Source organism: Oncorhynchus mykiss, chromosome 30 (genome assembly GCF_013265735.2).
Source record: "Oncorhynchus mykiss isolate Arlee chromosome 30, USDA_OmykA_1.1, whole genome shotgun sequence".
Classification (NCBI taxonomy): domain Eukaryota; kingdom Metazoa; phylum Chordata; class Actinopteri; order Salmoniformes; family Salmonidae; genus Oncorhynchus; species Oncorhynchus mykiss.
The window spans coordinates 42,554,383-42,569,882 of record NC_050570.1 but is presented as its reverse complement, the minus strand read 5'-3'; the positions used below and the strand labels follow the sequence as shown (position 1 = coordinate 42,569,882).

Genomic DNA, 15,500 nt, shown 5'->3' with positions numbered 1-15,500 from the left:
AGCAGGGACATGGAAGATGGTTAAAATTGATGGGAAGATGGATGGAGCCAAATACAGGACGATTCTGGAAGAAAACCTGATGGAGTCTGCAAAAGACCTGAGACTGCGACGGAGATTTGTCTTCCAACAAGACAATGATCCAAAACATAAAGCAAAATCTACAATGGAATGGTTCAAAAATAAACATATCCAGGTGTTAGAATGGCCAAGTCAAAGTCCAGACCTGAATCCAATCGAGAATCTGTGGAAAGAACTGAAAACTGCTGTTCAAATGCTCTCCATCCAACCTCACTGAGCTCGAGCTGATTTGCAAGGAGGAATGGGAAAAAATGTCAGTCTCTCGATGTGCAAAACTGATAGAGACATACCCCAAGTGACTTACAGCTGTAATCGCAGCAAAAGGTGGCGCTACAAAGTATTAACTTAAGGGGGCTGAATAATTTTGCACGCCCAATTTTTCAGTTTTTGATTTGTTAAAAAAGTTAGAAATATCCAATAAATGTCGTTCCACTTCATGATTGTGTCCCACTTGTTGTTGATTCTTCACAAAAAAATACAGTTTTATATCTTTATGTTTGAAGCCTGAAATGTGGCAAAAGGTCACAAAGTTCAAGGGGGCCGAATACTTTCGCAAGGCACTGTATTTCCAGCCTCCAAACAGTGGTGAATGAAAAGAGACACCTGTTACACAAAACACCAAAAAGTGTAATAGCGATTGACATTAGGCCAGATTATATGTGGCCACTACTGTGATCGGCTCGTGTTTTGCCAGGACGCCGTACCGAAGCACTTTACTTTCACCCGCGCTTATTTGTTTAGAGTTGTAGTCTGTACGTTTGTTGTGCTTGTCGTTTGGAGCATCTTTATGCATCGTTGGCATTGCATAGAAAGCGTTTATATGTTTAGGTGAATCTCTCGTGGAAAGATTATGCGTCTAAATCGAGAGAATCTGTCGGGACTGAATGGGATGCGTAATATAAGAATAGCAGTAGTCCCAGTGTTTTGGGTTTTTCGATAAATCAAGATTTCGCAGTTGTTAGTATCTTTCGAAATTCAGAAGAGGAGGGACATTTGGCCCGTAACTTGCGAAGAGAGAGGGTGGAGCTCATCGTTCTAGCATTTCTTGATCTCTTAACCTGTATGGACCCAGAACTTAATGCTATGTTGATTTACAAAACACATAACACACAAAACCAATGCTTCCCACAGTTGTTTTTTATTCTACCTGTTAATTGTGTATATGATGTAAATTTTGAGGCATTTGACATGTCTGTTAAGCAGTGTTATGTTATGGGTTTTATAGCGTCTGACTACCTGTGGATTTGGACATTTGACCTATAAGGTTTGTGTCGTGAAAGTCATGCGCCTGGCACATCACTCTGTACTCTTTTCCGTCTGTCTTTCTTTCAGCCACTCTGTTATTACTGTCTTTGGGTGTTTCCTGTATATTCCCTGTGTTTTATTTCTGTAAGCCAAAAATGTCTGGGATATCTTTTCATACTGCACTTTCTGTTCGTGTTAAGGAACATTATAAGCACTGAATGGGCCTTTGTGTAAACTGATGGACTGACTATGGGCTGTCTGTAAATGTGCTATCTGTGGTTTGTGCGTTGACTTGGTCATGGTTTGCAGTGAAAGGACACTGTGTCTGTGTCCTGGGTATTACCTCTGGGCCTGAGCACAATGCCCTGTAGTTATTCCTGCAGTAGTAGTTTTACATGTCATGGTTTTGCTGTCGCACATTTGACTAGGCTGCATACAGAGTAGTGTGTGTATCTACTGTATTTGAATGGGCGTGAACTGCTTGCGGTTTATATAGAGGATTGTTTTCAGTCCATCATATATAGTACCGAGTGAATATTATACACTGAGTATACCAAACATTAGGAACACCTTCCTAATATTGAGTTTTGCCCTCAGGACAGTCTCAATTCGTCAGGGCATGGACTCCACAAGGTGTTGAAAGCGTTCCACAGGGATGCTGGCCCTTGTTAACTCCCATGCTTCCCACAGTTGTTTCAAGTTGGTTGGATGTCATTAGGGTGGTGGACCATTCTTGATACACACAGGAAACTGTTGAGCATGAAAAACCCAGCAGCGGTGCAGTTCTTGACACAAACCGGTGCGCTTCGCACCTACTACCATATCCCATTGAAAGGCACTTAAATATTTTGCCCATTCCCCCTCTGAATGGCACACACACAATCCATGTCTAAATTGTTTCCTCCCCTTCATCTACACTTATTGAAGTGGATTTACAAGTGACATCAATAAGAGATCATAGCTTTCACCTGGATTCACCTGGTCAGTCTATGTCATGGACTGGTGTTCTTAATGTTTTGTATACGCAGTGTATTTCTGCAAAGGAATTCTATTTTTTACCATCTTATTTGTTTAGTGTGGTGCCTACTTATGGGAAACTCCACCCATGGTATTCAAACCCAGTGACCGATCATGACAACTCTGACCTTTAAGCCTTGATCCTGTCAGATGCTGGCCACCCTTCTGATCACCCGGCAGTTTGTCCAGAACGTGAAAGAGGTGCTGCAGCCTTACCTGTACGAGCGCCATAAGCTGGGCGAGCTCACACTGCACGGCGTCTGGGACCTGCTCCTCTCAGCCCTGCTCAAGTACTGCCGGCTGGCCGCAGGAAAGGCCCAGGCTTCACCCACCGACCAGGCCGTACCGAGCCACGGCCTGAGGGGAACCAGATCCGGGGTGGGACAGCCTGGCCGCAGGTAATGCTGATACAACGGCTTTTATATTAATTCATGAATAAGTTAAATTAGAGCTTTTTTTAGGGCATGTTTCTTTGACTATAGACAAGCCTATGTTTTGAATTGTTTGAGGATGTGTGACCTATTCACATTTACATACTTTAGTCTAATCAACACTATTGTAAGTGGAAGCCTAATCTTTCTGCTGTTCTATAGGGAGAAGAAGTGTCTGAACGGGGGATGTGGGGTGCCTGATGAGGAGGAAAGGGAGAGGGAGGAGGGAGACAGCGGGAGGTTCAGTGAGGGAGAGAACGAGGAGTTGATAGACTGTGGCCTGAAGCTGAGGAAGGTTAGCTTCATAGAAAAGGTGGACAGGAAGTCGTCTGGAGGGGGCTGCGTCCCTACAATAGAGGATAGTTTCCTGGAGGATGGCAGCCCCACCATGGTGGAGAAGGGGATGGACCCGGCCTTGGTGTTCGAGACGTATGATGATGCCGATGTCAATGAGATGAAGGACACGGGTGGTTTGGCCAATGAAAATGTGGCAGCTGCCCCACTGCCTTCTGGGCCAGAGAGCACGGTGAGGGTGCGTCATCACAGAATGCAGAGGAGTTTGGAGAGACTAGACTCTGAGACCAAGAGGGAGTCGTGGATCGACCCCCCAGAGGAGCAAGAGAGTACGATTCTGGCACAGGCTGAGATTGAGAGCTGCATGCAGACTTATGAGGTAGGACAACACACACACAAACACACATACATAGATACAGTTGAAGTTGGAGGTTTACTTACACCTTAGCCAAATACATTTAAACTAAGTTCTTCACAATTCCTGACATTTAATCCTAGTAAAAATTCCCTGCTGGTGAATTATGGCCCATGCCTTCTGACAGAGCTGGTGTAACGTGAGTCAGGATTGTAGGCCTCCTTGCTCGCACACGCTTTTTCAGTTCTGCCCACAAATGTTCTATAGAATTGAGGTCAGTTTGTGATGGCCACTCCAATACCTTGACTTTGTTGTCCTTAAGCCATTTTGCCACAACTTTGGAAGTATGCTTGAGGTCATTGTGCATTTGGAAGACCCATTTACGACCAAGCTTTAACTTGGTAACTGATGTCTTGAGATGTTGCTTCAATATATCCACATAATTTCTCCTCCCTCGTGATGCCATCTATTTTGTGAAGTGCACCAGTCCCTCCTGCAGCAAAGCACCCCCACAACATGATGCTCTCCATAATAATCTCATCATGTAGGCTTTCCTACCCGCACTGTATCTAAGAGCTGTTGGCTAGAGCACAAGTGCCAATACCAGAGTGGGCACATGCTATATAATGCAACATTTTTATGAGAAAACCATCAGTAGAGTTGAAAATGCAATGGAAACCCATTTGACTTCAAAGGGTATTTTAAGTGCACTACATCATCACGCAAAGCCTTTTTTTGATAGAAACACATATTTGATTGAATCATATCTGGTGGGAAAATGGATATTATTTAATGCAAATTTTAGAATATGCACATTATAATCTATCACCAATTGGATGGAAACCTAGCTACTACTGGTGAAAACTTGGAGAAATGTTGGTTAAGTGGGTTAAAATCTTCCTACAAGTCAGAGGGTGCACAGGGGGGCGTGTCAAAATGCTGTATGTCAGCACTTGAGCAAGTCTTTATTCATATAAAAATAAGATTTATTGAATTCTCCATGTGGTCTATATTAAAAGGCACTTAATTTAATATAACTGGCTGATATTTTTTTCATATTTTACCCCTTTTTTTCTCCCCAATTTCATGGTTTCCAATTGGTAGTTAGTCTTGTCTCATCGCTGCAACTCCCGTACGGACTCGGGAGAGGCGAAAGTCGAGAACAGTGATTTAAGTCCCCCCGAAAACAAAACACAACCCAACCAAGCCGCACTGCTTCTTGACACAATGCCCGCTTAACCTGGAAGCCAGCCACACCGATGTGTCGGAGGAATCACCGTACACCTGGCGACCGTGTCAGCGTGCCATCCTTGGCCCACCACAGGACTCGCTAGAGCACGATGGGACAAGGACATCCCTGTCGGCCAAACCCTCCCCTAACCTGGATGACCCTGGGCCAATCGTGCACCGCCCCATGGGTCTCGCGGTTGCGGCCGGCTGCGACAGAGCCTGGACTCGAACCAGGATCTCTAGTGGCACAGCTAGCACTGCAATGTGCCTTAAATCACTGCGCTACTTGGGAGGCCCCTAATATAACTGGCTTTTAAAATGCAATATATTGGTGCACAATTTCGTATTAAAATATCAAAGGGACGCAAAAGGCACTCTTTTCGTGGAACAACCCTACAGTGCAGATACAGTATGTATTACCACCAAGAAATGTAAATACATGGTGTCTGTGTCTTGAACTGAGAATCAGTAAGATATTACTTTAGGTCTTTTGACGTCACTGTGCGAGGCAAAGTTAGCCATGACTAGTTAACTTCCCATACACGTACAACTACATTTCTGTAACTTCTGGCCCTTACTGAAACAATAAAGATATTAAACACTGTGATAATCATCTATCCATGTCACAGTGCTGACAGTGTCTGTTGTGTATTTTGTCCCTTCCAGGACACCTTCCAGGACTACCAGGAGATGTTTGTCCAGTTTGGCTATGTGGTTCTCTTCTCCTCAGCCTTCCCCTTGGCGGCCATGTGTGCTCTCATTAACAACATCATAGAGATCCGCAGCGACGCCTTAAAGCTCTGTACCGGCCTGCAGAGGCCCTTTGGTCAGAGGGTGGAGAGCATCGGACAGTGGCAGGTAGAACAGTCTGTTCAAGCTCAGTACTTAATATAATGTCAAATTGAAAGAACTTACAAACAAAAGTAGAAATGATACTAAGGGACAGTGGCAGGTAGGACTGAAGTACAGGTCGGACTGAGGGACACTGGTAGGTAGGACTGAGGGACAGGTAGGACTGAGGGACACTGGCAGGTAGGACTGAGGGACACTGGCAGGTAGGACTGAGGGACACTGGCAGGTAGGACTGAGGGACACTGGCAGGTAGGACTGAGGGACAGGACGGATAGGACTGAGGGACACTGGCAGATAGGACTGAGGGACACTGGCAGGTAGGACTGAGTGACGGGTAGGATTGAGGGACAGGATTGGTAGGACAGAGGGACACTGGCAGGTAGGACTGAGGGACAGGTAGGACTGAGGGACAGGATGGTAGGACTGAGGGACAATCACAAGTAGGACTAAGGGACAGTGACATATATGACTGAGGGACAGTGGCAGGTAGGAATGAGGGACGGACAGTGGAACGTAGGACTGAGCGACAGGTAGGACTGAGGGACGGCACATGTAAGACTGAGGGATAATGACAAGTAGGACAAGGACAGGTTGGACTAAGGGACAGTGACAGGTAGGAATAAAGGACAGTCCTAAGACCGGCAGTGGGAACGGGGGACTGGTTATGGAAAGCCACAGTGTTCACGGGCTTTTGCTGCAGCCCAGCACTAATATTTCATAAACAGAGCCCTGTCCTTTAGTATAAACCTAATCATGAATTTACCCTGTGTAAGCTTTGAAAGCATGTGTTATACTGCATGTAAATACAGTAAGCCTGTCTGTTGTGTGTGTGTGTGTCTCTCTCTCTCTCTCTCTCTGCAGACAGCAATGGAAGCCATGGGTCTAATCGCCATCATAGTCAACTGTTACCTGATTGGTCAGTGTGGTCAGCTGCAGCGACTCTTCCCCTGGCTCAGCCCTGAGATGGCCATCATCTCCATTGTCATCCTCGAAGTACAGACTCTACTACAGTAACACACCTGACATCAGCTAATGCCTAGGCTTTAGCTCAGTTGGCTGATTGGGTTTTTGAGTCTCACTCTGTTTCAGTGTTGGCAGGGTTTGAATAGGGATTTTGTAGGAGGTAGACTAACACTCAGCACTGATCCAGAGTCAGATTTGATTGACGTCTTCTAATAGTTGAGGGGAGGATATATGGCTGGTCAACTGATCTCAGAGCAGCTCAACCTCTCAATTTGACAGCAGCCCAGCAGGCCTTATAGACTTGTCTCTTTAAAAGTCACCTCGGTGAGCTGTGGTCATAGTAGCATCTTCCAAGACACATTTCAAACGTTTATTATGACCTGCAGCTGCACCAATGCGTTTTGTCATCAAGCCGTCCTCAGTGTGCAGTATACTAGCAGGCTTTCAGATGAGATTAAAATTAAGTCAATATAATAAATATGACAAATAGTTTGGAGACTGCTGGGCATGTCATTTGCAATTTCATATGAGCTTCCTCCTTTATTTAAATATTTCGTAAGTAAAGATGTCAAAGTTGTTTTACATCCCAGAGAAGGGATTTTCGTTAGAACGGTATCTACCATATTGAAGCTAGTCTTGCTCACTAGTCAGCAGCAGGTGTGTCTTAAGCCCCTATGAAAGCTTAGAAACAGGCAATACTATTTTGAAGCTGGCCACAGCTACCTCAATGAAATGTATCCTTCTCTGAGGCAGCTTTCAGCTATTCAACTAAGTGCCCATAGCAGTAAAAATGTGTAAGTGTGAAATGAGGCAGATCATTCCTGGCTACTTCTGTGGTTGTGGACAGGGCAGGTGGGTGGTGAGTGATGTGAACCCTACTCCTAGCCAGAGACTGTACGTACCTGTAAGAAAGCTCAAGTGTTACATGATCTCTGGACATCTCCACCACTCTGTCACACTCCCGGTGGTGAGGTATAAAGGGGAGAGAGTGGGGTGGACAGGATAGGACAGTCTCAACATGCTAAATAAACACAACACAGCACTGCAGCCAGTAAACAGCTCACAGGTAAACAGCTCTCTGGCTTGGGCCTGCTAACTGAAAATGCCTGACCAGCCTGGTTTTTTAAATGTTATAACGTTCTCTCTTGCTCGCTCTCTCTCAGCACTTTGCCATCCTGCTGAAGTACATCATTCACGTAGCGATCCCAGATATCCCCAGCTGGGTAGGAGAGAAGATAGCAAAACTGGAGTACCAACGCAGGGAGGCCTTTAAGGTAAATTGTCCATGCCTGAATCACATTGGTGTTATGAGGAGTTCATTGTATCAATCAATCAATAATCAATCAAATTGATTTAGAAAGCCATTTTTTATATCACCAGTCGTCACAAAGTGACCCAGTAACTCAAAGTGATACAGTAACCCGGCCTAGAGCTCAAAGAGCAAGCAGAGGCACATTGGGTAGGAACACTCCCCAGAAAAGAAACCATCCTCTTCTGGCTGTACCTGGTAGAGGTGAAGAGTGAATAGATAGTTTCTCGGTTCAGATTGTGCACAGTATTGTCAGACTTTGATTGTATGAGTTGTTGTAATGGTTGATTCTCTCCCTACAGAGGCACGAGCGGCAAGCACAGCAACACTATCAACAGCTACAGAGGAGGAAGAGAGAGGAGGAGGAGAGGCAGAGGCAGGCGGAGTATCAGGCTCGCAGGGAAAGGGAGAGAGATGAGGGGAAGGACTCCTCCGGGGGAGACCACCACCACGACAAGAGCCATAGGGGGAAGTCCCGCACTGGGGGGGGTGGAGGGGGGGACAAGCCCAAGAGGCCCAGCTCCCTCTTGGCCAACAACAACGTGATGAAGCTCAAACAAATCATCCCCTTACAGAACAAGTTCTCCTCAAGCAGCGCGCGCTCCCCTCAGTCTCCCACTGGAAACGAACCCAAGCTCCCCGGGTTCCTTAGCTTCAAGTTCCTCAAGTCGCCCGAGAATAAGAAGGAAGCGGCGGCGACTGCTGCTGCAGTAGCGGCAGCCACGGCAACGAATGCCACGATGTCTGCGACCGTCCCAAGTGGTAACCAGGAGTGGTCTCAGTCGCCAAGCAAGTCATTCAACCCGGGGAAACTGTTTAACTTTGGCAAGTCGGAGGGGGGCTCCTGTGTGAATGGGACCCAGTTACCCCGACCAGGAGAGGGGTCCCAGGTGTCTGACAAACAGCCCACCAAGTCTGACCTGAATGGGGTGACGGGCGAGAGCCGTTCACCTGGAGGGGACGTAGAGGAGAACGAACACCACACAGACTCCCCGGACCGTAAAGTCTAGTCTCTGGAAAGAGATAATAAACTGCTGTGAGAACTTAACTTGATATATCTACTACAAGGAAAAAATAAGTGGGGTGAAAAGGCCAAGCCTCTCCATGCTGTCTGAGGTTGTGTATGTAGACACTGCCTAGAGGCTGTGAGGGGAATGGGCTGATGGTGATGGTGATGAAAACATAACCCGTGCGCGCTTAGAGACACACACATACCTCACTTTTGTCTGCAATACATATAGACATGCATGAGCTGTGTTTCTAAAACTTTTTTTGGGGGAAAAAGGGAGAGCAGTTTATCTTGATTTATTCTCATCTGAAAATGTAAATCATCTTGGTGGCCATCTTGCCACTGAAACATAATAGCCTGGTTTTGGGGAGAGAAGGAAAAACATTTATCAAAGGCATAATGAGACCTTTCGTAGCATCCACAAAATGGTCGCCTGATCTCATACAAATGTTGAACTATGAAGGCCTATCAGCTTTTCTACTTAAACGAATCGGCTTTGCTAGCCGTGCAATATCAATCAGTGTTTAAAATTTGAGCAGTACTGCAAAACACGTGAAGTTCATTCTCATCAGCCTCATCTCCCATTTAAAAACATACATGAAGTGCCATGAGCTTTATTTACAAAGCAAAAAGAACCACCCGAGCTTAGTATATACCTCCCAAGAAAACAACAGGAATATCTGAAGTGTATGTCTGACAGTGAGAGTGGATGTTGTGAAAGGCCGAGATGAAAGTCGTTTGATAAGAGACAACCAACACATACTGTCTCGTATCAATATGTGTTCTAGGGAGAGAGGAAAAGAAAGAGAGGGAGAGAATGACAGTTGTTTTGACTGATGCCTGCCCAGGAAGCAGAGTCCGATGAAGGAAGATGCCACAGGATGTTGACATGGATGTGTGTGTAGACTAGACAGTATACAGTATGTGCTATGGAGAGTTTGGGTTACTGTAGTCTACTGTGTGCCATTCTAATATCTCCCCATTCAAGCCGGTAGAGAGAGACATTATAGACAGTATACTAATCATGGCACTCCATTTCAACACAAAGATCTGACTAGACTAGTGAGATAGAAAGAGAGAACATTTGCACTAAACCCCGAAGTACTGCACTGAGACAGCAGAGCTTGTTCTGCAGGTGTAAGGAAGGACCATACCAGCCTGGCTCATAACACAACCTAACACATGCAAACACTTGCTTTTTTTATCGCTAGTATTTTATACTGATGCTGTTGTTATTTCATCTGGATGGCTGCTGATCCCAATCATTCGAGAGCTGACATATTTTATTTCCCCTTGTGTCTTTTGGGATATATGTCATTTGGGATGTTGCCAAAGCAGTACCTTTCTGAGTACACTGGCATGTGAGAACATAGTTACATTTCTGGAGATCCCAGATTTCTAAATTCCTTTTATAAGCAAATCCAAAGGGATTATTCAACCATCTTTATTTTCTCTAATGTGGCCAGAGGATGGTGCCAGAGAACAAGAAAGTGGTTTATACGTCTCTAATTTAGAGTACAATGGCATTGTCCTTGGATACTGATCAGCAGTCAGTTGTGTGTCCTCCACCCCTACTGTTAAATTTTGGATTTGGGGAAGGTAATCTGACATTAGATCTGTGCCTATAAACTCATAGTACATCCAGTCTTCATTGAAAAGAAGAACCACTGCACTTCACAGCAGAGATTAAGCACAGAGACATGCAGTAAACTATCTTTGCACCTCCACGTCATCCTCTTTGGCTAGGATCTTTGCAATAATATCGTATTGGAGGGACATAGAGGCACAGCCATATACACTAGTCTTCTACTGGTCCATGCCTTAGCCAACTGCATCTCTTGTTCCACCACCCACATTTTTCGATCTCCTCCACCTGACCTGGCTTCTCAGTGTGGGTATTAACATCTCATCTCTCCTCTCTCCATCTGGGCTGAACCAGACACACCTGTCTCCCTTCTGAAATAGGAAACCTAATCTAAGGAAGCTTCCCTGGTACACTGTCCTTTTCATCTCTCTCTGCTTTAAATATGAGACGAGGTTACCTAAAATGCCTATCAAATATGAATTTTGGCAAAAACATGCATCAACTTTCATTTTGCATGGATTGCCTTGCTGTAATTATACAAGCTACAAAATAGTGTCATGCTTCTGCAATGAAACTCAATATGGTATTTCAACCTGATCTCATAGACTAGACATAACATAGTACATATACATTCGGGACACTCAAGTTAGTATGATATATTGTGTTTAGTATGGTTACATATCTCATCATGGACAATTTATAGTTAATTAGCAACTATTTAGCTACTTTGCAACTACTTAGCATGTTAGCTAACCCTTCCCCTAACCCTTTAGGCTAACCCTTCCCCTAATCTTAATCCTTTTAGCAAACCCTAACCCTTTAACCTAACTCCTAACCTTAACCCCTAGCCTAACTAATGTTAGACACCTAGCTAGAATTTGTAACATATACATTTAGCAAATTCGTAACATATTGGACGTTTTGCAAATTTGTAACATATAATATGAATTGTAATTTGTAACATATCATACAAAGTTGGTGATGGACATCACAAATTAATACATACCATACGATATCATACTAAGTGGAGTTTCTCAGATTTACGTACAGAATGATAAGAAATGCTCTGAGACCAGGTTGAGTATTTTCATGCATATGATGGAAACAATGAGTATTGAGCTCTGACTGACTGAACTTGTACTGGTAGTAGTAGTTACATGAGAATGTATTTGAACTGAAAAGGCACTTCGAGGCAATAAGGAAACAGAAAGAGCAGTTGTTTGTGACCTTATTACATTTCCCCCTCACTCTACAGCCATTAAGTAATTATGTACAAATAACAAGGAAACCATTTGGTTACTATCATCGTCACCATACATTTGTGAATAATGCCAAATAACTAGGCCACGGATGAGACAGGATTTCAATTTTGTTCTCTTTTACTGCAGCTGCTTAGTCGGACACATTTGGAAGTGTTTGATCAGGTTTTCTGTCATAGACTATTGTTAGTAACAGTCATCCATGGTACACCTGCCTGCCGCAGCTCTGGAACCAGACTAGGTTGGTTTCTTTGTTTGTTTCACCTTTGATACAGGTTGTATCTTCATAGTTCTGAATGGCTTCCTCTATTTCCCTGATCTGAAAGAAATGGACAAGCTAAAGCAAATTCCCAGCAGGCAACTAACATGTTGCTTTTACCTGTCTGGTATTTTCAGATAAGTGCCGATGATGGGAAAGGAGACAAGGAGCTCGGTCCATGTTAGTAAGACCATCGAGATGCAGCCTGCCTTGGGTCAGTGGCCGTCCATGTCCTTTGGCCTCACTAAACACGTTGACCCTTTTATCAGACAGAGCTACTTTAGAAGTAGTGAAATGGTTCATGTCAGTATCAATGCAACTATACGTATTTTAAAACTGTAAGGAAGTACTCTGAAAGAGTTGACCTTTTGATGTTCTATCGTTGCACTGCTTAGTTACAAATATTACAAGGGTTACGAGAAGAGAACTGAGGCCGTGTTTAGACTTGACAGTTGACTTGACAGTTCAGTTTAATATCCGATCAGAGTTCTGGATCATGGATTTACGAATGCGTCGTGTCTACACCTATATTGAAATGTGTCTACCGTGTCCGGATTCCCTTATCCCACGCTACATTCAAATGCCAGTATGCATTCTACAAATGGTGGAATAGGCCAAATATGATACCAACACAACAACTGATGGCAGTAGCTAACTAGCCAGCTAACCTCTGTAGCTAGCCAGCAAGCAACGCTAAAGGAATTGCAAACAGGTTAGCTAGCTGGCGAGCATTTAGGAGGCCAGCAAACACATTCCTTGCACGCTAGGAATGTATTTCCTCCAACTTTATAATGAAAAGGTCCCTCTCAGTACCAAAACGTACGTTTTCTGGAGACTTGTGGGAGGAGTGCTGTTGATGCCGTGGAGTGGAGGTGTACAGGTGTACTGTACAGCTACCAGTATATAGAATTGTTCCCTTAAACCTCTTAACTAAATTAAAAAAAACATTCACAACAGCCTCACTGACAAGACATCATGTTCTCTTCCAATGTACCACTGTACAAAAAAAATCTTTATTTTCAAGAAAAATATAATACTGGGAAATGGGATTATTTTATTTTGTCATATTTTTTTGTAAGATTTGAAAATAGATAATAAAACAAATGTAAACTGAAATGTTTGTTTCTTTCTTCCCTGAAACATGAAAGTATGAAACAAATGTACATTGTTTCAATTACATAACGGAAACAACTTTTGTATTATAATTTTTGGGTAATTTTACTCCTTTTTCTCCACAATTTTTAAGATATCCAATTGGTAGTTTTGTCCCATCGCCGAGAGAGAGGCGAAGGTCGAGAGCCATGCATTCTCGAAGCATGACCCTGTCAAGCCGCACTGCTACTTTTGCTCGCTTTTAACCCGGAAGCCAGCCGCACCAACGTGTCAGAGGAAACATCTACAGCTTGCGACCGAAGTCAGCGTGCACGCTTGACCTACATAGGTTAGTTGTTTCGACACATACGCATCTATGGGGCAAAACAGACGGGGTTGGCTTAGACTGTTGACAAGTAAACTATATTTAATCTCCAAATGTTTATTGAAAACAAATACATTTGCACAATGAGCACTTGTCTCTCAAATACATCTTTACAGTTGTTGGTTCGCTAGCTAGCTACTTTTTTGCCATGTAGGCATAGACATGACATCAGTCAAAACAAGACATGGCTTCAATAACAAGATATGAACTGAAACAAGCCACCTACGATCCCCCACAAGGCAGCTTCTTTTCATTTTTGCGTGCATAACGTGCACCTTCCGACCACATCGATGTGCGCCCATAATTTTCATGATGTTGTCAGCCAACCCATCTATACACAATAAAACAGGGCAAGGTAGCATGTGTAATGAGAACAGTCTAGAAAAAGCATAACATGTCTTTATGCTTCAAAGTCAGAGGATGGCAAATAGACCTACAGAAGGAACATCACTTACAAGTCAACTCACTTCGATTGCAGCATCTGGAAAATAATTTTGCAGTAATTTTGTTGAGCAGTGTAAATATTAACATAGGTCTGGGGCCTGTTCTGAAGGGTGCAACGTTACAGAAAATGTATAGAAATGTATTATATAGAGCAGATTAGAGGTTGACCAATTATGATTTTTCAACACCTATACTGATTATTGGAGGACCAAAAAAAGCAGATAGCGATTAATCGACCAATTTTAGGTTGTAGTTATAGGAATTATGATGCGTCGACTATTTCTCTATACCATTTGTATTTCATATATCTTTGACTATTGGATGTTCTTATAGGCACTTTAGTATTGCCAGTCTAATCTCGGGAGTTGATAGGCTTGAAGTCATAAACAGAGCTGTGCATCAAGCATTGCTAAGAGCATCTGGCAAACGCAGTAAAGTGCTGTTTGAATGAACACTTATGAGTCTGCTGCTGCCTTCCACCACTCAGTCAGACTGCTCTATCAAATATCAAATCATAGACTTATAATATAATAAACACAGAAATACGAGCCTTTGGTCATTAATATGGTCAAATCCGGAAACTATAATTTTGAGGGAAAAAAAGTTTATTCTTTCAGTGAAATAAGGAACCGTCAGTATTTTATTGAATGGGTGGCAACCCTGAGTCTAAATATTTCTGTTACATTGCACAACCTTCAATGTCTATGCAAGGTTCTGGCAAATTAGCTCACAGTTCGCATGGAGCTGCGGCCCAAAATGTTGCATATACCCGGACTCAGCTTGCACTGAACGCAAGAGAAGTGACACAATATTAACTAGGGATTTCCCTAGTTAATATTGCCTGCTAACATGAATTTCTTAACTAAATATGCAGGTTTAAAATATATACTGCTGTGTATTGATTTTAAGAAAGGCATTGCTGTTCATGGTTAGGTACATTTGTGCAATGATAGTGCTTTTTTTCATGAATGTGCTTTTGTTAAATCATCACCCGTTTGGCGAAGTTGAAGTAGGCTGTGATTCAATGATAAATTAACAGGCACCATATTGATTATATGCAACGCAGGACAAGCTAGTTAAACTAGTAATATCATCAACCATGTGTAGTTAACTAGTGATTATGTGAAGATTGTTTTTTATTAGATAAGTTTAATGCTAGCTAACAACTAGGTCCTTTTGACGCGCTGCACTCGCGTAACAGGTGGTCAGCCTGCCACGCAGTTTCCTCATGGATTGCAATGTAATTGGCCATAATCGGCATCCAAAAAGGCCAATTACCGAATGTTATGAAAACTTGAAATCGGCCCTAATTAATCGGCCATGCCGATAAATCGGTCGATCTCCAGAGCAGATATTAATCATGTAATCTCTTTTCATGACTATTTTATATTCAATGTTGTGAATGTACACCAGTACTAGTACCAACTAAATCTCTGGAACAAGGCAGGATGGCGACTGCACCTATTTTAGCATTCCATGGCAAGTCCCTTATCCTCTTCTCCCCCCAGAGCAGATATTAATCATGTAATCTCTTTTCATGACTATTTTATCTTCAATGTTGTGAATGTACACCAGTACTAGTACCAACTAAATCTCTGGAACAAGGCAGGATGGCGACTGCACCTATTTTAGCATTCCATGGCAAGTCCCTTATCCTCTTCTCCACACAACCCCCCCCCCCCCCCAGCTCGGG

The 15,500-nt window shown here is 43.4% G+C and overlaps 1 protein-coding gene across 2 annotated transcripts in view; it reads left to right on the top strand.

Moving 5' to 3' along the window:
• The window catches only part of LOC110521841 (anoctamin-8), a 59,844-nt gene extending 46,842 nt beyond the window's left edge, over window positions 1-13,002 (top strand). Inside the window, exons 13-19 of one of the 2 annotated variants that reach the window (XM_021599754.2) lie at window positions 1,304-1,342; window positions 2,491-2,738; window positions 2,934-3,444; window positions 5,317-5,508; window positions 6,364-6,495; window positions 7,629-7,739; window positions 8,077-13,002. In XM_021599754.2, coding sequence (XP_021455429.2) covers window positions 1,304-1,342; window positions 2,491-2,738; window positions 2,934-3,444; window positions 5,317-5,508; window positions 6,364-6,495; window positions 7,629-7,739; window positions 8,077-8,784 — 1,941 coding nt within the window. In that variant the 3' untranslated portion in view covers window positions 8,785-13,002. The remainder of the gene's footprint in view (window positions 1-1,303; window positions 1,343-2,490; window positions 2,739-2,933; window positions 3,445-5,316; window positions 5,509-6,363; window positions 6,496-7,628; window positions 7,740-8,076) is intronic. The other variant, XM_021599755.2, reaches the window with a different exon arrangement.
• The last annotated feature ends 2,498 nt before the right edge of the window (window positions 13,003-15,500 follow it).